The 25,177-nt window shown below is 40.2% G+C and overlaps 1 protein-coding gene across 1 annotated transcript in view; it reads left to right on the forward strand.

Annotated features, from left to right (window-relative positions):
• Window positions 1-25,177, forward strand: part of pth2ra (parathyroid hormone 2 receptor a) — a 58,046-nt gene that overhangs the window by 30,387 nt on the left and 2,482 nt on the right. Inside the window, exons 8-12 of the mRNA XM_084421738.1 lie at window positions 6,198-6,258; window positions 9,062-9,128; window positions 18,542-18,636; window positions 20,893-21,031; window positions 24,591-24,632. Of these exons, the coding sequence (XP_084277864.1) occupies window positions 6,198-6,258; window positions 9,062-9,128; window positions 18,542-18,636; window positions 20,893-21,031; window positions 24,591-24,632 (404 nt within the window). The remainder of the gene's footprint in view (window positions 1-6,197; window positions 6,259-9,061; window positions 9,129-18,541; window positions 18,637-20,892; window positions 21,032-24,590; window positions 24,633-25,177) is intronic.

Consider the following 25,177-nt stretch of genomic DNA (forward strand, 5'->3'; position numbering starts at 1 on the left):
GACTAGTCACAGCATCTAAAAATATTTTAGAATTTATTATAATTAGGATACTATATTTATAATACTTTTACCTTTTTAAAATATTTATATTAAAATATTTGACCTCAAATATTCTTATGCATGTAGAAATAAATATACGGCAAGTCTGCTAATTTTCTTGATATCGTTATGTCATTAATTATGTTTCTCATTACACATTCCTTTGTTGAAAAGATAAACACGCTAAAGAAATAATCAACCAAGGTTTATTTTAATTTTTTTATGAGAGATTTAATGAGCTCTAAATATATCACTTGTTTCAGCCAGCTAAACCTTCACACCATCAAACCACACAGATGCAATAACTTACAGGGATATTTGAGAACTACGTTAACAAGGTCTCATTACGTCATTTCTCATCAGCCTTCCGATTTGAACGTGATGACTAACCATATAAAGAACTAAAGAAGCAACTGTCTGTTGACAGCAGGACCATTCTCTGTATTCAGTTCATTATGATGGTCAAAGCAGCAGACAATTCAACAGGGATCTTGGCTGTTATTTGTGTATTCATGTGAAGGTCTTGTTTATCTAGGAAAGAAGTGCTATTTTCCAACATCATAAAACATACAGATGCCCCTGCCTTTGAATATATATCTTATGTATTCCTTTGAGAAATTTCGACATGGAAACCAATAAGCTATTATTTATAGCAAATGGCATTCATACCCTTTCCTCCGCTCCCACACGGAGAAACGGCACAATGATAGCTCACTGCAGTTTGTTTTGAGAGGTTGCTTCCTTTTCAAGTGGTTTCAAGTTGAAGTGTTCTTTATTTATTTGTCATTCCTGTTTGATGTGTTCCTAGTGGAAGGGCAGAGATTGAGGTACCTTTGATATGCAGATTCCCTGTTCTAGGAGCGGCTGCTCACTACATTCTCTTGAATGCGTTAGGCATGGCTTATTAATGACCTACGGGTTAAGTCTTTGAAAGTACTACACAATAATGTCATGTTGATACTGTTAAAATAATGTTAATGAGGGGAAATCTTCAATCTTCAAAGGATGAGTGATGTAATTCATGTTGTGGATTTGAGCTCCTTAATATCTTGTAATGCCTAAAGGAATAATTCAGCCAGAAAAGGACATTTTTGTCAATTAGCCTACTTATATCCACATTCATGTTTTTTTTTTCCCCATGGAAAAGGAGTTTATCAGGTTGGCTGTGAGCACATCTGAAGCTGGGTTATGATTCGATCCAGTTAAATGTATTTGGATTATTTATTTGATTAATTTCGATTATTGTATTATTTCCAAAAATATGCTGATGAAATAAATATAATTAGAGAGACAATTTACACTATAGTCAAATATTGACAAAATAATAGATCACAGACTTTATATTCACTATATCAAAATTAAATTTTGGGATAAATGCCATTTTTTGGGATAAAAATATACATTTTATTATTGATTAAATTAAAAAAAGTCATGGAAAACTATCACTCTAAAAAATGCTGGGTTGTTTTAACCCAATGTTGAGTCAAATATGGACTAACCCAACGTTGGGTTAAAAATGCAATTTAAAAATGGACAAACCCAGCCGTTGGGTTACATTTTTAATGTAACCAATGCAATTTGTCCATTTTTTAATTGCATTTTTGTCCATTTTTGCATTAAACTGCATTTTTTAACCCAACGTTGGGTTAGTCCATATTTGACCCAGCATTGGGTTAAAACAACCCAACTTTTAATGTAGTTTTATTTTGATTTTTTAGCTTGACATCGCCTGGTCACTATCTGGCTTGGATGTATAAAAAGAACTGCATGAATATTCTTCAAAAAAAATCCACCGATAAAAGAAAATCACTGAAACAACATAAGCGTGAGTAAATGGTAACTGCATTTTTGGTGGACTGTACCTTTAAGAATGGATTCAGTAGATAGATGGATGGATGGATGGATGGATGGATGGATGGATGAAAGTACAAATTCTGTGATAGTGGGATATTCATACAATTAGAAATGCAGTTTTATTTTAGACTGACTGCTCACCTACTTTTTCCAGATTTACTAGGAAATGTCCTAATGAAAAGTAGGTTGTATAGCAGGGATAGTCAACTTCGGTCCTGGAGGGCCACTGTCCTGCAGAGTTTAGCTTCAGCCCTGATAAAAACTCACCTGCCTGTATCTATCTAGTAATCCTGAAAACCTTGATTGCCTTGTTCAGGTGTGTTTAATTAGGGTTGGAGCTAAACTCTGCAGGGCAGTGGCCCTCCAGGACCGGAGTTGCCTATCCCTGTTGTATAGCGTATCCAAAGTCGTCATGTATGAAGGTGTGAAAGATAATGTAGAATGAGTCAAGGCACATATAATATCAACTAAATAATCCCAGACTCCCACAGTTACCCCATCATCACCATGGGAACTGCTGTCTGAGAGGAGAGCATCCTCGATTGACATGTTCACCCTCAGATCCAGGCAGTTTTGCTTCTTGATATGCATGATATGATCCTGGTTTCACCAAGGTTTAAACCATGCATCTCATCAGTGGGAAGCAGCGTTTTTTCGTTTATTGGCTGAGCCACTCAAGATTAACCAAAGCTGTTAAGATAAATTCAAAATAAAATTTGTTGAATAACATCATCATTATTGATTTTGCAAAAGCAGAAAACTGTTGTAAAGACAAATTTTTGTATTGTTATGGTTTGCATAAAACGGAGCTAAACAAATTCACTGCCATCTTTTAACTGGGAAGGGATTGCATGCAGGTATGATGTTCGTTATTCATCAGGATATTTTATAATAAATGTATGTGTATTTCCGTAACCTTAACCTAAAATAACACTTTATTTTCACTTTTATCAACTTTTTTTTTTTGATGACTGTAGTGGCTCATACCAACTTACTAACTTTTAAACACTTACTATGAAAAACTAATTTTAGACTGCTATTAGCCTTACCTTATACTGTTTATTCAACAGTGTTTGTGATATTCGTACATTTTTTTGAGTAAGTAAAGTGTAAGCATGCCATGGGTTTGCTGGTGGGAGGGGCGGGGGGTGTCATGTGAGAGGAGGTAATGCCTTTATTGCGCTATGATTGGCTATTGCGCTGTTCACATGATAAATCCTGCCTTTTTGTTTTCATGCATGTTCAGCATCCCCATCTGTGTTAATGGGAAGACCAATAAAAAACTTAGCTATCTCCGGTTTATTTCACATCACATTCAAACATTAAATTATGTGAAAACATGAGCTGCAAAGGTTAATTTTGTAAAATCCAAATAAGCTTTAGAGATCTTTATTGAAAAGTGTTTAAGCAATGTTTTTCATGACTGTTCAATGAACCATATACAGTTATTACACATGCACTTTTGGAACAGTCCTATTTACACCAACGGTTTACAGGTGGAAGAAAATTAATGTCACAGTTCCAATAAATTAGGACACTAAAGAGACCTTTCTACTGACTCTGAAAAACACCAGGAGAAAGATGCTCAGGGTCCCTGCTCACCTGCGTGAACATGCCACATTCCCACAGATCTGGCCAGAGCAATAAACTGCAATGTCCGTAATTTAAGATCCGTCGAGTCGTTTGAGAATCACTGAAAAAATGAGAATCGTTGAACAATGTGGTGATGTGTAATGTATATTATAAGAAAATGAAAGTGTTTTTTTTTACCTTTGATGCATGTAAACTTGTAGGAGACGTCCAAAACAAAATTAGGAACCTTTACTTTAGGTCACTTTAAAATAATTTGTCAGGTATATACACTCCAAACATTCCGCTGATCACTGCGTGCAAACTAATAAGCAGTAATGAGAGTGATTTTGAAATTAAGAAAGCTGATTGGTCAAATATATATATGTTGAGGGCCAATAGCAAAACATAACCTCCAAATACATCTGCATAAACTCGCACTCGCTCTGTCTCACACGTGTGCACACACTGTCACCATGTAATGCACTTGCTAATGCCGGGTGGTATAAAAACTAATACCAGAACTCAAAAATCCAAAATCTGGCATTTTCCGGAACATTTTCCAGCTCAAAGTAAGCACTGACTGTAGTACTTAAAGCAGCTGGTGGCCACACCACATACTGACTGCTACCTTTGATATCTCTGTTCAGGGACCAATTAGTCAATTTCTGTTCGTCAAATGTTTGTGAAATTTGTTCTGTTTATGTCTCAGTTGTTGAATCTTCTTATGTTCATACAAATACAGGGGTTGGACAATGCATCTGAAACATTTGGTTTTTGAGCCATTCCTCTTTCAGAATAGTGGCCGGGCCACTATGTGATGCTGGTGGAGGAGAACATTTTCTGACTTGCTCATCTAAAATACCCCAAAGTAGCTCAAAATATTTAGATCTGGTGACTGTGCAGGCCATGGAAGATGTTCAACTTCACTTTCAGGTTCATCAAACCATTCTGTCACAAATCTTGCTGTGTATCGCGCATTATCATGCTGATACACGGCACCTCCTTCAGGGTACAATGTTTGAACCATTAATTGCACACGGTCCTCCAGAATGGTTCCGTAGTCCTTGGAAGTGATGCGCCCATCAAGTACAGTAGGGAATGCCATGATACTGCAGCCCAAACCATCACTGATCCACCACCGTGCTTCTCTCTGCTCTTACAAAAAATAAGTTTATTCAAGTGTGCCATTACTTCTTTTAAACTAAAAATAAGAAAGTATACTTTCAGTCTACTTTTTATGTACTTCTCAGAAATATACTTAAAATTGCTCGTAAGTATATTTGACTTATACTGACAGAAAAGTCTAAGTATATTTGGCCTATTCTTGTACTCGAGATATACTTAAAAGTATAATTAAGTATACTTGGCTTGTAGGTGTGTTTACTTTTTTGATTGAGTAGCCTATAAAATAAATTTTTTGTACTTAGTTTTACATACTGTCTTTTGCCCAGTCCAAAAAATGAGCGATTGCAGTTGCATATTGCATTACATTTGGAATACAAACAGAAACAAAAAACAAAACTATTTACAGACAGCATAGAAGGTGGGCAGTTGAAGTAAAGGTCAGATGCAAAAGACAAAGGAAACATTATGACTGTAATACAGAGTTATGACTGATAATACTGTTTAAACAAATGGGTTTTGAGTTTAGACTTAAATTCATGCAGCGTGGTTGTTAGACTTTCCCATGTGGGAAAGACAGTGAAGGTGGACTCATCAGAGAACTATACATGTTTCACATAGTCCACAGCTCAAGATTTACACTGTTGGCACCAATGAAACGTAGATTTGGCATTGGCACGAGTGACCAAAGGATTGGCTATAGCAGCCCGACCATGAATACTGACCCTGTGGAGCTCCGCGCACCAACAATTTGTTCTCTTTTCAACTCTGATATGTCTCCCATTATGTTGTGTGGATTGCAATATTTTATGTGCAGCTGTGCTATTGCTCTGCTAATTCAACCTTCACACTCTGCTCTTAATTATGGAATGTGAAATCAATGAAGATTGGCCACCAGGTATAGGCGTGAAACCTCCAACACTGTATTGATCAGCTTTCAATTTCAAAGGCTGATTGTGAATCGAGAAAAACCATTCAAAGTGAAAAAAATAATAATAGCAATTTTGTCAGAAACCAAATATTCAATCAAGTTTCCTACGTACCAGACAGAAAAGATGCTCTTCCCGTCCAGCGTTCAGAATGAAAAACAGTCCATTGGCAATAAGTAAACAAGCTGCATTTTTCATCAATATTACTCTACAGGATATCCATCTATGAGTGCAAGCCACCACAGGTGCTCCTGAACCTCTGGGAAGGCATTAAATCAGGGTCATGCTTCAGTGCCTCCCCAAATATCTTTAAGATGTTTTAACATCCATTTACATGATGTTAGATTTTGTTCGCGTCATTTATTGTGGCTTACTGCAATGCATGCTAAATTAGGAAAACAAAGTACTGTTGCATTCTTGTTTGGATAGTCCACATAATATGAAGGCATGCAATGTAAGCCAAGTATAAGTTCTCAAATTACTTTACGCAGTTTACTCTCTTTAGATATGTATGTGCAAAATGGTGAACAGAAGCATATTTTTCAAATAATGAAAATTTTTGACTGTGACCTTATAATATTATAAAAAATATATAATATAACCTTTACCATCGTTTTCACTTACAGTAAAATGTTTGCTAGCAGTTCCTTCCTTGAAATGCTGTGCTGTGTTTCATTTCAGGTGTTCCTGCTCTTTTTGTTGCTGCATGGGCAGTTGTCAGGGCAACGCTGGCAGATGCAAGGTGATTTCATGTGTTCTTTCTCATAGACTTGACCTCTTGTCCTAATCGTCTTTGTAGAAATGATGGCAGATGTCATCTAGGGCATTCGTATGGCACTGTTCATGAAAAATATTGTGGGTAAAAAACATAAAAGGCTTGGTGAGAGAGCTAAAAATATATTATATCTCTCTCTCTTTTTTAATTTTTTTTTTTTTTAGCTTTTTGATATCTATAGCGTTATTATTTTTTAATCAGAGTTACCACCATTTGAAACAGCCCTACTAGATTCAAAAAGTTTAATGCCAGGGAAAAAAAATATTGTACTGTAAAAATCTTTTATTTATTTATTAAGCAAATAAAAAGCTAGTCTAATAAAATTGAACCAGCTAAATAAAAGAAGTGCATTAAAATGGCCATGGTATTGTTTAATTTTAAATGATCAACAACATAATGAATATATCATAAATATTCAACCCTCACTAGTTCAGGTCTTCATTGATGGCTCATTGATGACGTGACAACGCAGGGCACATTTTCTAGTTATAGTGAACTAATTTGATCAGTTAGTACTTCTCTTCGATCTGTAAATGTTTTTGTTTTTAGGTTAAATAACCACTTCTATGTTCAAGCTATTTATCACCAGATCATCTAAATGAAGTAGTGTTTTCATGCCAGATTGATGTAAGACTATGCCATTAAGGGCATTAGAGGCGTGATCTTTTCCCTGTTTTATTTTCAAACACTTTGTCTCACTACCATCGAGAGCACAATTTGTATTCTCGCAGCTTACAGGCTGTTAGTCATGGTACAAAAGCAAATGTCTTCAAGCAACAACTTGCTGCTTCTCTGGGGAGAACACTCTTTATAAACATAAGGCTTTGGTTTAGCTGTGGTGTTTCTTTTGTTACTTGTGTTGTTAAGGTGGCCTAGTTTAGCTTATCACAGATTGTCTCTTTATCTTTATTGTATCTCAAAAAAAAAAAAAAAGTCATGTTATGTTTAGAGGGGTCATATGGTATAATATTAAATCAATATCACAGATTCTGAAATTGATATTTTGCAATACGATTTATTGGAATGATACATTAGACATGAGCATATATTCTGATATGAGGGGGTTGAAAGAGTATGTAGTACGACATCGTCCCTAAAGGCCCCGATGCCACCCACTAAGCCACTCAGAAGATCATTAGCTTTGGTGGGTAAAGCGCATATATGGCAACAGGTCAGGTTCAAATGTTTGAAAAAGAATTACTAGTATTTTCAGTAATCTAATATAAACTAAATACAGTAAATCAAGATTGTGTCAATAATAAAAGCAATCATACTGATTGCTTTTTAATATGCTAAATGGTTTTTGAGACTGACAGTACTGTATGATGAATTAGAATTTTCCAACTTTTAATTTATTTGAATTAACTTCCTTATTAAAGATAAAAATAGCTTATATTTTATGACTCACTGATCTTTTATTCCACTTGAGTAAAATAAAAATGAAATGCTCAGTTTGGCAAGGCAAGAAGTGAGAGCTCTGTAAAGTATCTTGACATTTGTCAGCTCTCAGTGATGGTGGGTTAATGGCTTTCTGCAGAACCATAAGATATTCCACTCTGAAAAGCAAATGTGAAGAAGATTACAGGTACTCTCAAGTCTTGATCTGCATTCCTGTAGCTTAACTGGTTGCGCTTACAAAGCGGAGGTCATCAGGGAATACACGTTCTGATAAAATGTGTACCTTGAATGCATCACAACACACTGGCTGCCAAATTATTAAATGCAAATGTTGTCTGGGTGTTTGATATTCCACATGCGTCTCAATATTTAAGTTTTTTTTTTTTCATAATTTTGACCTATATAGCAGCAACATTGCCAAGTAGATTAAACTTGTTTAATGCAAGAAGTAAAATGTTTTGTTTCATTATTTATATGAATACACAATATTTATGTAAACAATACTAATTAATAAGCAGTTATTTATCTGCATATTTTTCACTAAAACATTTTAAAGAAGGTAAAATGCAAGAGAATTGATGCATTAAACAGTGTGTAATATCTGATTCTCAGAAATGAGTAACTTAAGAAAAAAAACTTACCTTAAGAGCCAAGTGTGTTCTCCAGTGTTTCCCTGTTGATGTCTTTCTGCATCAAAGTCTTTTATTTACTATTGTTATATAAAAAGCATTGACTCAGTCTCATTTTAATTAGTCCTTTCACTCCTTTCTTTGTTCTTTTACATGAAAGTAGAGTGGACTATTACATGATACTCTGCCTGCAGTGCCCATATTTAGTAACTGTCTATGGCACTAAAGGTAATTTAAATGAGGATAATAAAAATCAATTCAAGTTATAATGAATATAATTATTAACAAATGTTCATTATGACTCTTTAGTTTTGCTCCAGACTGGCTATGCATTCAGCATCCCTCTGAGTATTTACTGTATGTCCTATTTATGGACAAAATCCTCTGCACGGCATATTATCCATTCAGCTGCACATCATAGTAAGCATTACTAATTGGATTATGAATGGCGTAACAAATTGGTGGTAAACAAATGGAAATGAGTTTTATAAAGCGCCTGAGCTTACTCAAAGTGAAGGAGGGGGTCAGTGACTTCAAAAAGAGCTAGATACTAAACTATGTCCTCCTGATCTACACAGTATGTACTGTGAAGTACAGTATATCATTACTGTGTTAGCACTGCCTCTGGGACTGGAAACCTATCTGCTTTTCTCCCACTCGATCTATGCCTTTTAAAATATCCATCGCATCATAATCCATGTGTGCCGGTTCATTTATCATTCAATCTGTCTTTATCTGCTCAGATGCTGGGAGCTGAGTGCAGGAAACATCAAATGGATCTACCAGGTCCCCATTCTGACAGCCATTGGGGTGAGTAAAAGCGATGTGAAAAACTGTCAGTCCCTTAATAAACACGGCGTGAGAACTAAGCGGCAGCCTGGGAAACAGTTCAAAGACTGAGGCAATTTACTCTGAGGAGGGAGAAATTGTCTAACTTCAGCCTAACTTTTCTCTTTTCTGTTATTCAACACTGCAAGATGAAAAGAACTTTGCCAAAGAAGGCAAATGTCAGAAGAACTGGCAAGAACATTACCATAATTACAATGTGAGTGTGCGTGTGTGTTTCTTCCAGATTTGTCAATTATTGGATGCAGGCGATAACATGATTCAGACATGGGCACAGTCAGAGAGACTGAAGTGTCTCAGCGGGGGTCCCCACGTTAACCTAAGTTCTCCATTCTAGTTCATTCTGTTCATTTAAAAAAGATTTTTTGATTTAAAAACTAGGGGTTTTATTCATCACTGTTAAATTTAAGTGATGATTTACTGGTTTAACACCTGAAGCAGTCAACTGCCAAGTTCATATCAGCCATGCATACAAGTGATGTGCAGTGGCCCCAAAAAGTATTCGAACACTTAAAAATCACACTTAAGCCCCGTTCACACTACAAGCGATTTTGTCGCTGCATGTCGCCAGTGGCTGGCGGTGAGGTCGTTAGTGGGCGTTCCCACTACTGGTTGCCTAGTAATGTTTGTGAGTGACATTCACAGATGTTACTCCATGTTGTAGACAACAAATCTGTTTTCTTGCCTCTACAAGCTAACATTTTGGAAGGAAAAGTCTAAATATAAATGGAATCAGTACATTAAATGCATAATATTAAAGATGAATGAGAAACAGCGAGTGCCCTGTGCTATCGCAGCTATTTAACTGCAGCAAATGGGCAAATACTGGTCGTTCTGAGTTCACGAAACCATTCAGGCTCGGAGTCATCACGGCGAGTACCACTGTATGTACACGGAGACATATCATACATTATTGGACAGTTTCGGACTGCTAAAATAAACTTCTCATTCATCTTGCCTCGGTCTGACGCAGCACTGAAGAGTGACGGATCACGTGTGCTCCACTGACTTCACTCCTATTGGTTGTCGCTCCCGAAAGTCGCTCTTCATTTGCATAAAGTTAAACATTTCTCAACTTTGTCGCGTCGCCAGACACGCCCCATCCAGTCGCAAACGGTCGCGACTGCGCGTGTCACCGGAAGTCTCCCGCTCCCCATTGAAAATGAATGGTATCGCGTCGCTTGGTCGCGTGTAGTGTGAACGTAGCTTTAAAAGGTAATGCAGTTGCATCATTTAAAAATAAATAAATGAACCAAGTGGCGACTCGAGACCTTTTCTCAGAAATTACTGTCTTGCTGTTTAAGGTGATTTTGGTTGGTGTTTGAAATCAGGGTACACTTTTTTTCAATGGTCCCTACCAGACATTCTGTTGACTATAAGTAGCTTTGCAACTACATGTCAACTTATTCTATTACCCCAACCCTAACCTAGTGGGTTACCATTATTCTAACAATAGGTATTAATGAAAATACTTATTAGCATATTATTACTTAATGATTATGTAAGTGGTTAAATGTTAATGAAAGTTGTGTTTAAAACGTTAATTTGTCCTGCATTAGTTATTGAATAGTTTCACATTAATTATGAAACTGTATATAGTTTAGTTCTCTGGCAGGCATGCAAAAACAGTAGTTACTGTTTAGCTAACGGTGAACTACCACATTCAACTGAGTGAATAGTTAACTTGATTAACATTTAGTGCAAATAGTCAGCCTTGTTGGCAACGATAATACAGGCTTTACACTTTGTATGAATAGCATCTGTCAAATAGTTTAAATAATAGTTTTAGTTTTTTACTTGGAGCAAATAGTATCTACCACTATTTACATATTTTACACTTACTGTAAATAGCTATTGTAATATTAAACAGTACTACTTGCAGTAATTGCAATTGTGGTGCTGGTGGAATAGATATCGAACACATTACGTTTAGTTTTATTCCTCATCGTACAAAAAAAAAAAAAAAAAGAATCTTACAGAACCTTTGAAGTCGTTTAGGTCATCTCTACCATTCCGCTCATCCTTCACTTAAATTGTGTACATGAATTCCAATTTGTGGTTGTAGGTCTTTTTAATTTTGATATCCATATGGTTTTGTAACATTGTATTTGTAAATGTAATTTAAGTTAATTAAATAGATCTTTTATTTTAATGTATTATATAGGGGATTATACATGCAGTTTTTATGGCATCACAGTATCAAACATTTGAGGGTTGTGTTATGTGTGGATCTTATAAATAGATAAATAGCATATGTAAATAGACTCGTTTGCAGTGGTTGAAGTTGTAAATAATCTCCATACTGGTGAGAAATGTTATCGTGTAGGCCTATATCCAACTGTTCACTTATCTCTTTGTGCACATCAAGCAAATGTATTATTCCATGGGGATGATAAATATGCCTCAGCACGATTTCTTGCTCCAGGCAGCACAGTGGGACTCTTTACAAGTTTCACACACAAGGAGATACAAGTTGGTGTTTGTGGTTTTAAAGAGATGATTCTAACTTTAAATTACATCAATTTTGCCCATGAAATAAGACCGAAAATCGTTAGCCCCATTTCATGCTGATCTACTCAGATATTGAGATGATGATATTTCACACATTTACACACACTCAAAAATTAAGCGTTGAATAATCTCCTCATTGCTGATATACAGTTCTAAAATACTGAGATAACATAATATATTCTGATGCAACACACACACACATAATGTAACGCTATTAATATTATTCAATCCCATTGTGGCCGTTGTGGATGGATGGATAACAATTAAAAATGGAAAGTCAGATGTATAATGAGAGTAAAATCTGGGCAATGATGATTCATAATGTTGCAAACTGTTAAAGCACATTTCCATTTTTTTCCATACTCCCACTGAACAGATGGTACATATGGGGGTAATATTCTGCAGAAGAGGTCAGATAAATGTGTGATTGCCGTGATTGGGAATAACATCATTGTTTTCCTGTTGCATGTCAGAGAAGAGCTCCGTGAGTCCTGAGTCCTGTCCTGTTTTCATCAAAAAGAGATATTTCTGCAAACAGTCATTTAGTTTGTCCTTTCAGTGCTGTTAATGTCCTCATTTATCTTTTTAAGGAATAGAAATATGTGTACTTTTGCTACACTCTTAAAAATAAAGGTTCCAAAAGGTGGTTTTCGCAGCGATACCATAGAAGATCCATTTCTGGTTTCCCAGAGAACCTTTCAGTGAACTGAGAGAATTTTTTCTCTGTGTAAAGAACATTTAAATTTTATTTTGTGTATAGTGTGTGTGTAGTTTTAATTTGTATACGGTATTCAGAGCACAGTCTGTTGAGCTTTATCTTGCACAAATCGTCTTTTGCCACCCTTGCAGCAAAACATTTATTAGCAAGTTTTAATACCTCTGATATTTAAATCTACAATATAATGACTGACTTTTGTGGTTACTGAAATGTTGTTTTGAAATGCTATAAGAAGTGTAATAGCTTTAAATAATTTTGTGTACTTTTGGAGGCATTTCAGTGTTCATTAATCAATCAGTTTGCATCATAATTCATGTTGTTCAATAATACCGATGCTTGTTTGTACTCATGTTTCTTCATTAATTATTCATGCTCAGCCTGTAACGGTAAAAGATGAGGAAGCAATTGCAAGTGTACTCATTTATTGAGAAGGCGGAACAATGAACAGATAACAGCTCGGACACAGGGTGGCAACGCAGGGACCCCGATGGTCAGACGATCCAGTGCAGACGGTGAAGTGGTGCGGTGAGTCTCCCAGGTGACGAATAATCCAGAATCCAAGGGAACACGAACAGAACAGGAACAAGGCAGGCACAACTCGACACGAAGACTGGGAACACAACCGGGAACCACATACAACGATCTGACAGGGGAAATGAGAAAGCGGTGAGTATTTATGGGGTGATGAGATGAGCTGCAGCTGGTGACGGGAGTGATGAGCTTAATTGTTGATGATCGCTGATCAGACGACCCGCCCACACAATCAATGCACAACACACACATGACAACAGAACACGAGACAAGAAGAAGACAATGGATTTATGAACCGTGACAGTACCCCCCTCCCTAGGAACGCCTCCTGGCGTTCCCAGGCTCCCTTACCTGTCGATTGTAATCATCGATAAGGGAGTGATCCAGAATGTCTCTAGCAGGTACCCAACTTCTCTCCTCCGGACCGTAACCTTCCCAGTCCACCAAGTACTGAAATCCGCGTCCCCTTCGCCTCGAGTCCAGAACACGATTAACCGAATAAGTAGTTTCCCCATCTACGAGTCGCGGCGGGGGGGGAACCGGGGCTGGCGGATTAATGCGTGCAAAAAAAACGGGCTTAATTTTAGACACATGAAAGACGGGATGAATCCTCCTGTACACTGGAGGAAGATTGAGGCGGACTGTCACCGGACTAATGATCTTAGTGACAGAGAACGGGCCAATGAATTTGGGTGCAAGTTTATTGGAAACGGAGCGGAGCGGAATGTCCTTAGTAGAAAGCCACACTTTGGAACCGACGACATATACGGGAGGCCTACGCCGGTGGCGATCGGCTTTGGCCTTGGTGCGTGCCCCCACTTGGAGTAGAGTCTCACGGGCTCTAGTCCAAGTGTGGTGACACCTCTGGACAAAGGCGTGGGCGGAGGGGACCGCGACTTCGGATTCCAGACTAGGAAAAATAGGTGGCTGGTACCCTACACTACACTCAAACGGTGATAGGCCCGTGGATGACACTGGCAACGTGTTGTGGGCGTACTCCACCATAGACAGTTGCTGACTCCAAGAGGAAGGATTCTTGGACACTAAACATCGCAACGTTCTTTCCAAATCTTGGTTGGCTCGTTCGGTCTGACCATTGCTCTGGGGATGGAACCCGGAGGACAGGCTGACAGTCGCCCCCAGAAGTCTACAAAACTCTCTCCAAAATTTGGACACAAATTGGGGTCCTCTGTCAGAAACCACGTCTGTCGGCAGGCCATGAAGCCGAAAGACGTGGTTAACGACAATCAACGCTGTCTCCTTGGCTGAGGGTAATTTGGGCAAGGGAATGAAATGGGCCGCCTTCGAGAACCGGTCCACCACGGTTAAAACTACCGTGTGACCCTGGGAGGGTGGGAGGGCGGTGATAAAATCTAGAGCGATATGGGACCAGGGTCTCGAAGGCACCGGCAGCGGTTGAAGTAACCCATCCGGGGGCCGATTGGAAGTCTTACCCATGGCGCAGACTGAACAAGCCAAAACAAAACTGTGAACGTCACGAGCCATACCAGGCCACCAGAATCGTTGCTTGACTAAAAATTGAGTACGATTAACTCCTGGATGGCAAGCCACATTGGAGCAATGACCCCACTGAATAACGCTGGACCGTAGACCCTCAGGCACAAATAAACGGTTCGGTGGACAACGAGTCGGAGGCGTTACCCCTTCTAAGGCCCTCTTGACCTTCGATTCGACCTCCCATGTGAGTGAAGAGATGAATAGATTCTCTGGTAAAATGCACTCGGGAGTAGACGGGCGTTCGGAACGGTCAAAAATGCGCGATAAAGAATCGGGTTTGATGTTCTTAGAACCCGGGCGGTACGAGAGAGTAAAATCAAAACGACCGAAAAAAAGAGCCCACCGAGCCTGCCTGGAGTTCAATCTTTTAGCAGTCCGAATGTATTCCAAATTCTTGTGATCGGTCCAGACGATAAAAGGTACCCCCGACCCTTCTAACCAGTGGCGCCACTCCTCCAATGCTAACTTGACTGCCAACAACTCCCTGTTGCCAATGTCATAATTACGTTCGGCAGGGGATAAACGATGTGACAAAAACGCGCAAGGATGCATCTTGTCGTCTGAAGGAGAACGCTGGGATAACACTGCACCTACCCCCACCTCTGACGCATCGACCTCTACCACGAACTGACGTGATGGATCAGGGGTTATCAGAATAGGGGCTGAAACAAAGCAACCCTTCAGTTTGGCAAACGCAGCCGAGGCTGCGTCTGACCACCTGAACGTAGTACTGGGGGAGGTCAAGGCGGTCAGAGGTGCGGCTAGTTGGCTGAAGTTGCGAATGAAACGCCGGTAAAAATTGGCGAACCCCAGAAACCTCAGTAGGGCCTTACGGGAATCTGGGTTTGGCCAATCCACCACAGCCTTAACCTTCTCAGGATCCATGCGCATTCCCTCAACCGAGATGATGTAACCTAAGAAAGGAACAGACTGTGCATGAAAAACGCATTTCTCCGCCTTGACAAAAAGCCCATTCTCTAGCAACCTCTGAAGCACTTGTCGGACGTGTTGCACATGTTCCTGGAGAGACGAAGAAAAAATCAATATGTCATCCAGGTAGACATAAATGAACTGATCGACCATGTCTCGTAACACGTCATTGACAAGTGCCTGGAAGACCGCTGGGGAGTTGGAAAGGCCGAAAGGCATAACCAAGTATTCAAAGTGCCCCCTGGGGGTGTTAAAAGCGGTCTTCCACTCATCCCCCTCCCTGATGCGGACCAAATGATAAGCGTTTCGTAAATCCAATTTCGTAAAGATAGATGCTCCCTGCAACCTCTCGAAAGCTGAAGACATCAACGGTAAAGGATAAGTATTCTTTACCGTGATGTTGTTCAACCCCCGGTAGTCAATACAAGGTCGCAGCGACCCATCCTTCTTCCCCACAAAAAAGAATCCCGCCCCCGCTGGAGAAGAGGAAGGACGGATGAACCCCGTTGCTAGAGAATCAGAAATGTATTTCTCCATGGCCTCTCTCTCCGGAACAGAGAGTGAATATAACTTGCCCTTAGGCGGAGACGTACCTGGTAATAACTCTATAGCACAGTCATAGGGACGATGCGGAGGAAGCGAAGCAGCTCGAGACTTACTGAACACCTCCTTCAGGTCCAGGTACTCCGCGGGCACGTTAGATAACTCCACTGTCTCCTCCTGAAACACAGGGACAGAAACAGACGGACAGGCAGACACTAGACAAGACTTATGACAAAAGCTACTCCACGAAGACACAGACTGTGATGACCAGTCCACTTTGGGGTTATGACGGGTGAGCCAGGGATGACCAAGGACGACGGGTGCAAGGGGAGTGTCCATGATGTAAAAGGAGATGGTTTCGGTGTGGTTGCCTGATGTGATGAGGGTGATGTCTTCGGTGGCAAGTGAAATGGTGGGGAGTTCTTGACCGTTGAGTGCGTGTACTGCAATCTGATGAGTGAGGGATCTGAGAGGAATTTGAAACCTGAGTGCAAAAGTGTAGTCCATGAAATTACCTTCAGCCCCAGAGTCCAGAAGTGCTCGACAGTCGTGACGGTGAGAGGACCATCGGAGCCTTACCGGGAGGAAAGTAGATGTGGATGAGGTCTTCTCGGCAGAGATCCCACCCGACAGTAGCCTCATATTTACTGCCGGGCTGGGCCTTTTAACGGACAGCTGTAAGCAAAATGTCCCGCTCTTCCACAGTACATGCAAAGGCCCTGGGACCTCCGCCTCTCCTTCTCCTCCCGGGAAAGCCGGGCTCGACCCACCTGCATGGGCTCGTGATCTTCGACGGGGCTGACCGCGTCCCTCTCTCTGGAACGTTGTCCCTCGATCCCTCCTGGGACCCGCTGGAACTGAAGACGTCGATCAGCTCGAGAAAGACGACCATCCACTCTTATCGCCAGGGCAATGAGATCACTCAATCTGGCCGGGAGGTCCATGGCATAGATCTCTCGTTGGACGCGGTCAGCCAGCCCATGCAGGAACATGTCCCACTGCGCCTCCTCGTTCCATTGGCTCTCGGCTGCCAGAGTTCGAAACTCGATCGAAAAGTCAGATACCGATCTCTCTCCTTGCTGAAGGTCGGCTAGTACTCTGGCAGCCTCGCGTCCGGACACGGAGCGGTCGAACACCAGTTTCATTTCTTCGGAGAGCCTTTGGAACGAGGAACAGCATTCTTCCTGGTTCTCCCACACCGCCGTTCCCCAAAGCGCCGCTTTCCCAGTCAGAAGCGCCAGAACAAACGCGACCTTGGTTCGCTCGTCGCGGAAGGTATGGGGCTGCAGAGAAAAATGCATAGAACATCTGGTCAAAAAGGATCGGCAGTAACTGGGTTCACCTGCGTAAGCCTCCGGAACCGGCAGGCGGGGCTCTGACTGGGATGGGTCCGCTGGTGGTGGTGGGGGATTCGGCGGTGCGGGGGGCGCAGCGGGAACCTGTGGTTGTTGTAGCTGCTGGGTGAGCCCGGACACCTGCGTTACCAGAGCCTGAACCGCGCGAGCTGTCTCATGGAGATTCTTCTCCTGCGTGTCCATCCTCTTTATGCACTGATTCAGGAAATCCTCCATCGGATTGGGAGAACCACTCGCTGCTTCCATGCTTAGGGTCAGATCGTTCTGTAACGGTAAAAGATGAGGAAGCAATTGCAAGTGTACTCATTTATTGAGAAGGCGGAACAATGAACAGATAACAGCTCGGACACAGGGTGGCAACGCAGGGACCCCGATGGTCAGACGATCCAGTGCAGACGGTGAAGTGGTGCGGTGAGTCTCCCAGGTGACGAATAATCCAGAATCCAAGGGAACACGAACAGAACAGGAACAAGGCAGGCACAACTCGACACGAAGACTGGGAACACAACCGGGAACCACATACAACGATCTGACAGGGGAAATGAGAAAGCGGTGAGTATTTATGGGGTGATGAGATGAGCTGCAGCTGGTGACGGGAGTGATGAGCTTAATTGTTGATGATCGCTGATCAGACGACCCGCCCACACAATCAATGCACAACACACACATGACAACAGAACACGAGACAAGAAGAAGACAATGGATTTATGAACCGTGACACAGCCTAGCAATCTAAATCTTAGCTTTATTTGCTTTCAAAACACTTTTTTTTAGCTGATAAGTACTTATGCAAAACAGAAAACGAAAGAAATTAATATTAGAATAACTTTACACACCAAATAATGCATGAGTCATTTTTGTTTGTGAAATGCTGAATTACAAATACCATAACTTGAATTATACCCTAAACATTATTTTCTGCTCCCAGAATGCATTTTTGTTTGTCTTATTGATTTCGGACTGAGCTCAAAATCTCATGCACAGACATCTCATTGTGATTAAGCAGACAGAAATGAGCATTTTTCAAATGACATCCTGCAGCTAAGCTGGGAAAAGCCAGCCATGCAAATCACTTGTACGGTCATCTGCTGGTGACCTCCTGCGACAGGCTTTATTGTCCAGTTATCCATAATGCATAAAATCCTTAGTCATCAGTCCTTATTACAGTTTTTCAGTTACACAAATTGCATGAATTGTGTTTAGGTGGCAGAAGGGATTTTATTAGCTGTCACCTTTTACTCAGTTCATTCTCTCTGCACTCTCTTTTTCAGCTGAACTTCATCCTGTTCGTGAATATCGTGCGGGTGCTCGCAACCAAGATCCGCGAGACCAACGCAGGCAGATACGATACTCGGAAACAGTACAGGTTTGTGCGTCCATTTCCACTGGGCAATGGTTTTTACGCTTTCAAGTGCCTTGAAATTGTGAATTCAGTGTTGTACCAGCCTGAATTGTCGGTGTCATTACAGTGGCATCGTCTCTGGTATCAGATTGCTGTGAGTGGAAGCTGTCCCTGCAGCAACTATTTATTTCCTTATGTAATTTAGGCAAAATCTTTCATCTCACAGCTTGGAGGCAGAATTGCCTGTGGCTAAGAGATGCGATAACAAGCTTTCCTTCCTACGCCTACTCATTATACGGTTTGATTCAGGTTGTGTTTTCCATCATTCCATCATGTACTGAAATCAGTGTCGCATTTTAAGGCCACTGGATATTATGTATTTGATCTTCTTACATGTGGAAAGAAACGTTTTTGTCTTCCATTTTTACCTGGCTTTGAATAGATGCTTTTAGACCCTACAAATGCACATTCGGGCTTTGGCATGTCAACATGTTATTCTGGATGCGCCTTAAAAGATTCCCGTTTGTAGCAAAACAATGCCAATGGATGTCATTTTGCACCGCTAATAACAGTAATCAATTTGATTATTGCTGTATCCCTGCTAATTAGTGGTATGCTGAGCCCCAGGTGTCAGCTTGCACAGCTGGTAGGGCAGACATGAAGACACAGACAAGTCGTGTTTGCAAACAGTGCGTTATGCTAAGCCAAAGAGAGCCCTGGCTGATTCCTTGTCACAATTTGAAATAGAAATAAATCTGTAATGCGAATGACCTTGGCTTGTACGCTCGCATGTCACACCGTTTGACTCTTATTTGGTACGACAATCCCTTTACTGGAACACTTTGGTTGATCAAACTAACCCGGGCTTCAATTAAAAGAGGATTTACAAGTCTTCTAGCATTGCTCTTTTCCAATTATTTTTCATGATTCTTTTCATGACTTATTTGCAAGACATTTTACCTGTCTTCCAGGGCAAGCAAGGCGTAGCCATTAATATGTCGCGCTTGTCTTCGTTCAGATTAAAGCCACACGGAGGCGTGTGGGGTGTCCTTCATAAAATAGGATTAAAGACAAACTTTTTGAATTTATAATATCACAACTACGTCTCATGCTGTACTTGGCATCATCAACCTACATAGATATCTCACAGAGATCAAAACGTGTTAAGTGAAACTGTGCATTAATACAGGGCAGTTTAGCCAAAAACTATATATCTGTCATCATTCACCCTCATGTCATTCCAAATCTGTATGACTTTCTTTCTTCTGTTGAACACAAAAGGAGATGTTAGATTGTTTACTGGTTTCGCATGGAATTGAGTAGGGGACAGATGCTGCCAATCTCCACAAATGACAAAAAAAAAAACACACAATAAAAGCCATTGTGTCCTATATTCCTAGTGATCTGAAGCTGTATAACTTTGCAGTGGCGGGATGATTTTCAGCAAATTATGTTTTCAGTATCAGTCTGTTCCTGACACAAATCTACCATCTTTCAGAAGACTTAAAAATGTAGCACACAAGTCATATGGACTATTTTATGGTGCTTTTATGTCTTGAGGAGTTTAATAACATCTGTCCCCGTTCGCAATATGGAAAATAGCAGCCTAAAAATTCTGCCTAAGGATGCGTTCACATTAGCGAAACTTTGCAGTAAAGTAGATCCAACACGTTCATTCTCGTGTTACGCAGCACATTTGAGCTTCCGCAAGAACTAATGAGGTTCATTCTTGTGTGTAACGCAGCACGTTTGAGTTTCGGCAAGGACCAATGAGGTTTGGTATGAGGTATGTGTGAATAAAAGTCTAAATTTAATCTGTTCATCATAAAGCCAAGTCCAAATTTTGGACTAAATCTCTCAATTCATAAGGATTAGTTTTGCAAACTTTTTGAAGCGTCAAAGTGGTATAGTTGCATAGCTGTCAATGGAGAGTACAGAAAGCTCTCAGATTTCATTAAAAAGAGTCACTTCCAAACCAAGCAGATTTATATTAGTAAATGAAGCAAATTTGCGTGTTCAAACTTGAATCCAATGGGAATTAGCATGAGGATTTTTTTTTGCCTCATTTCCCTAATGTGAAATTCCAGATCATGGAGATTGCTATTGAGATGAGAGTATTTCACCCGCTGAATTTTGCAGTGCAAAGGTAAATGTGATTGCACCTTAAAATCTGTTTTTGTGTTCCACAGAGAGAAGAAATTCATACATGTCATTAAATAACAGATTTTTTTGGTGAACTTCCCTTTAACTGACAGAACATTTTCATTTCTATTTGTCCAGGAAGCTTGCCAAATCCACGCTTGTGTTGGTGTTGGTGTTTGGGGTGCACTACATTGTGTTTGTTGGAATGCCACACACCTTTGACGGTCTGGGCTGGGAGGTGCGGATGTATTGTGAGCTGTTCTTCAATTCTTTCCAGGTACTTGGAAACTATGCTTTCATTGCATGAATAGCTAATGTAATCAGTGATCTCTACAAGTAAAGATTCATATGAGTTTCTTTTGATAATCCAAAAATCATAAATTCAAATTTGTATTTTAGCATTATTTATATAAATGACGTGCATGTATTTTGCTTTGATTTCTTATTGATTTGGAAGAAAGACTTAAAAAATAAGAAGGAAAAACAAGCCACTGATGAAAACTGCTCTGGCAATGAAACTTATTATTTATTTATTTTTGCATTAAATAATTTATTGTACTGTTAAAATATACAACTATCATAGAGGAAGATATATGTTCATAATATAATGAAATATGAAATTAATGGTAATGTTCTCTTAAAAACTGTTAATTTTTCACATTGCAAAGCAAAGGAAAGGTTTCTTTGGGAAAATCTCAGATATTTAACCAAGGATATTTAACCAATTTACTATTAAATATAATTAAAAAGTAACAAGGACCCACAGATATTGATGATCATTTTGCTGACACGAAGATACTTGTTGCACAAACTGCAAGCAATAAAACATTCAAGTAATGCCTAAGACAGAAATAAACTGACAGGTCAATCCAATTCACAGCACTCTAAATGTGCTTGACATCTCATGACACACCACATTGATTTTGTCTGAGATGTTCGGCTGTCTTAAATGACAGGTGCTGGTTAGGTTAAGAGGATTTTATCTGGATGACACGACCGTACTACAGTGTATATTTTAGGACATCCTCAGACCTCAGACATATGAAGACAAGGCATCATGCCTCAGACTAAAAGGCTTCAGTCATTGGACAAAACGGCATCGCTCCTTAGACTGAAAAGCTTCAGGTCTCAGGAAAAACAATGTGTCAGGTCTTGTACAATTAGGCATCAGATGAAACAGCCTCAGACAAAAAGGCATCAGACATAAAGGCATCGGACGAAACGGAGTCAGACTAAAAGGCAGCGGCGAAAACGGACTCAGGTGGAGTTTGGAGATTCGCATTGCCCCGCCCCATATGACGTCACATGTACGCGGTTCATAGCTCGAAAGAACGCTTTAACTCCACGATACTTTACCAACATACAAACTAGCTAGTTGAAATATGGCATCTAAGTTTTTAAATGTGCAAATAAATACAAATAAATAAATAAACAACTTAATTAGTGTAAGATTTCATTAAAGCATATAATATATATATACACTCACCTAAAGGATTATTAGGAACACCATACTAATGTGTTTGACCCCCTTTCGCCTTCAGAACTGCCTTAATTCTACGTGGCATTGATTTAACAAGGTGCTGAAAGCATTCTTTAGAAATGTTGGCCCATATTGATAGGATAGCATCTTGCAGTTGATGGAGATTTGTGGGATGCACGTCCAGGGCACGAAGCTCCCGTTCCACCACATCCCAAAGATGCTCTATTGGGTTGAGATCTGGTGACTGTGGGGGCCATTTTAGTACAGTGAACTCATTGTCATGTTCAAGAAACCAGTTTGAAATGATTCGAGCTTTGTGACATGGTGCATTATCCTGCTGGAAGTAGCCATCAGAGGATGGGTACATGGTGGTCATAAAGGGATGGACATGGTCAGAAAAAATGCTCAGGTAGGCTGTGGCATTTAAACGATGCCCAATTGGCACTAAGGGGCCTAAAGTGTGCCAAGAAAACATCCCCCACACCATTACACCACCACCACCAGCCTGCACAGTTGTAACAAGGCATGATGGATCCATGTTCTCATTCTGTTTACGCCAAATTCTGACTCTACCATCTGAATGTCTCAACAGAAATCGAGACTCATCAGACCAGGCAACATTTTTCCAGTCTTCAACTGTCCAATTTTGGTGATCTTGTGCAAATTGCTCTTTTTCCTATTTGTAGTGGAGATGAGTGGTACCCGGTGGGGTCTTCTGCTGTTGTAGCCCATCCGCCTCAAGGTTGTGCGTGTTGTGGCTTCACAAATGCTTTGCTGCATACCTCGGTTGTAACGAGTGGTTATTTCAGTCAAAGTTGCTCTTCTATCAGCTTGAATCAGTCGGCCCATTCTCCTCTGACCTCTAGCATCAACAAGGCATGGGCAAGGCATTCGCCCACAGGACTGCTGCATACTGGATGTTTTTCCCTTTTCACACCATTCTTTGTAAACCCTAGAAATGGTTGTGCGTGAAAATCCCAGTAACTGAGCAGATTGTGAAATACTCAGGCCCGCCTGGCACCAACAACCATGCCACGCTCAAAATTGCTTAAATCACCTTTCTTTCCCATTCTGACATTCAGTTTGGAGTTCAGGAGATTGTCTTGACCAGGACCACACCCCTAAATGCATTGAAGCAACTGCCATGTGATTGGTTGATTAGATAATTGCATTAATGAGAAATTGAACAGGTGTTCCTAATAATCCTTTAGGTGAGTGTATATGTGTGTGTGTGCTTTAATTAAATGTTACACTAATTACGCTGTAGGCCTATGCAAAAGAGAACATGCATTTCACGAGTTTTATTTGCACGTTTAAAAAGTTAGGTGACATATTTCAACATGCCAAATATTTAAAATAAAAGGATTACAATGCAAAAGATTATTGTGTACATAAAGATATGGTGGAATCCGGCTTGTCCCATAGATGGTCTGCTTGCACACTTTTACCTCGCGCACGAGCAGTTCCGTTTGCGCTCTGGAGACGGCTTCGGTCTTTCCACTATCAAATTCAGTCATGTAAATAGCGAATCTGCCATGGCACGAGCACAACTGGTATTTAAAGGGAATGGGAGATGAGACTCTGATTGGTTTAACGCACGTAAATCCCAAAACACACCCATTACTCATTATGAGAATAGGAACAACCCTTTTAGACCATGCGCCGACCATTTTTCCCGTCGTTTAACTAGCAAAAGTGGATTCGGAAACGCCCGCGCCCTAAGCTTTAGACCATGCGTTTAGAGATCGTTAAAATAGGGCCCACAGTATCTTCAGAAACACAGCCACAATTCGATAGAACTGGGAAAATGCAAAAGCATTTAATTTATTTTTATATACACTAAACAGGTGGCCAGTGTCAACTGTAATTAATTAAATACCTAAGATATCATCTGAATAGTCACCAAACTTTCAAATGAATGTCTTTTATAGATGTGTTTTCATCAGTGTTTAAAGGGGTCATCGGATGCCCATTTTCCACAAGTTGGTATGATTCTTTAGGGTGTTCATGTAAAGTTTGTAATATACTTTGGTTAAAATTCCTCAATGGTTGTGTAAAACAACACCCTTTTTACCTCCTCAAAAACAGCTTTGGTCACAGTGACCTGTTTCGGTGCATGTCTCTTTGCTCACCCCACCCCTCTCTTCCATGGGGGGTGTCGAATGGCTGAGGGCAGAAATATGCTTATAAAGCAATTATAAAGTTAAATATTAAGTGTATTCTTCAACAACAAAAAAGTAGGTTTAAGATTAATTTGTGAGTTTTTTTTTTTTTTACCCCAGTCAGCTGTTTGAGAAATTTGCTCTGTGTTGAGACTGCCTGCTGTTGCCCTTCTAACATCCGTTTCTGTTTTTAGGGCTTCTTTGTGTCTATCATCTACTGCTACTGTAATGGAGAGGTGAGGAATTGCAAAGCTGCTTTATAATCACAATAATTAGGGGAATATAGAAACATTGTTTTTAGGACAATTGCACACTTAAGACTGAAAATGGTTGCCCTGTCACATTTAAAGAATCAGTTTCTTGATTTGTGCTAGTGATTTTGTGCACATTACACAAATAATCGTAAACCAGGTGCCTGCGACTCACTGCAGTGTGTCTGACAAGTGTACAGATGTTAAACTGGTCTCGACTCTCTGAGATCATCAGAAATCCCAGGGTGCTTCTCAAAAAGAGTAGGAGTATAACCCTGGTATCCTGGCCAGATTTGCTCTTTGGCATCCATCCATCATAGCCTCCTACTCATGCCTTTTAAGCTGATTGGCTGCATCACTTGGCCTCTTCTCAATGTAACATATTGTTATTAATTTAAACATACTCCTGTTATAATTGTTAAGTGCTTTAGCACAACAAATGTTAGTTTTAAACAGTCAGAAAAAGCTGTGGGTGGAACAAGCATGGAGTTTTAAGTGTTAACCATTCCCACTGTCAGGGTAGGTTATTG

Source organism: Rutilus rutilus (assembly GCF_951802725.1).
Source record: "Rutilus rutilus genome assembly, chromosome: 10".
Lineage (NCBI taxonomy): Eukaryota > Metazoa > Chordata > Actinopteri > Cypriniformes > Leuciscidae > Rutilus > Rutilus rutilus.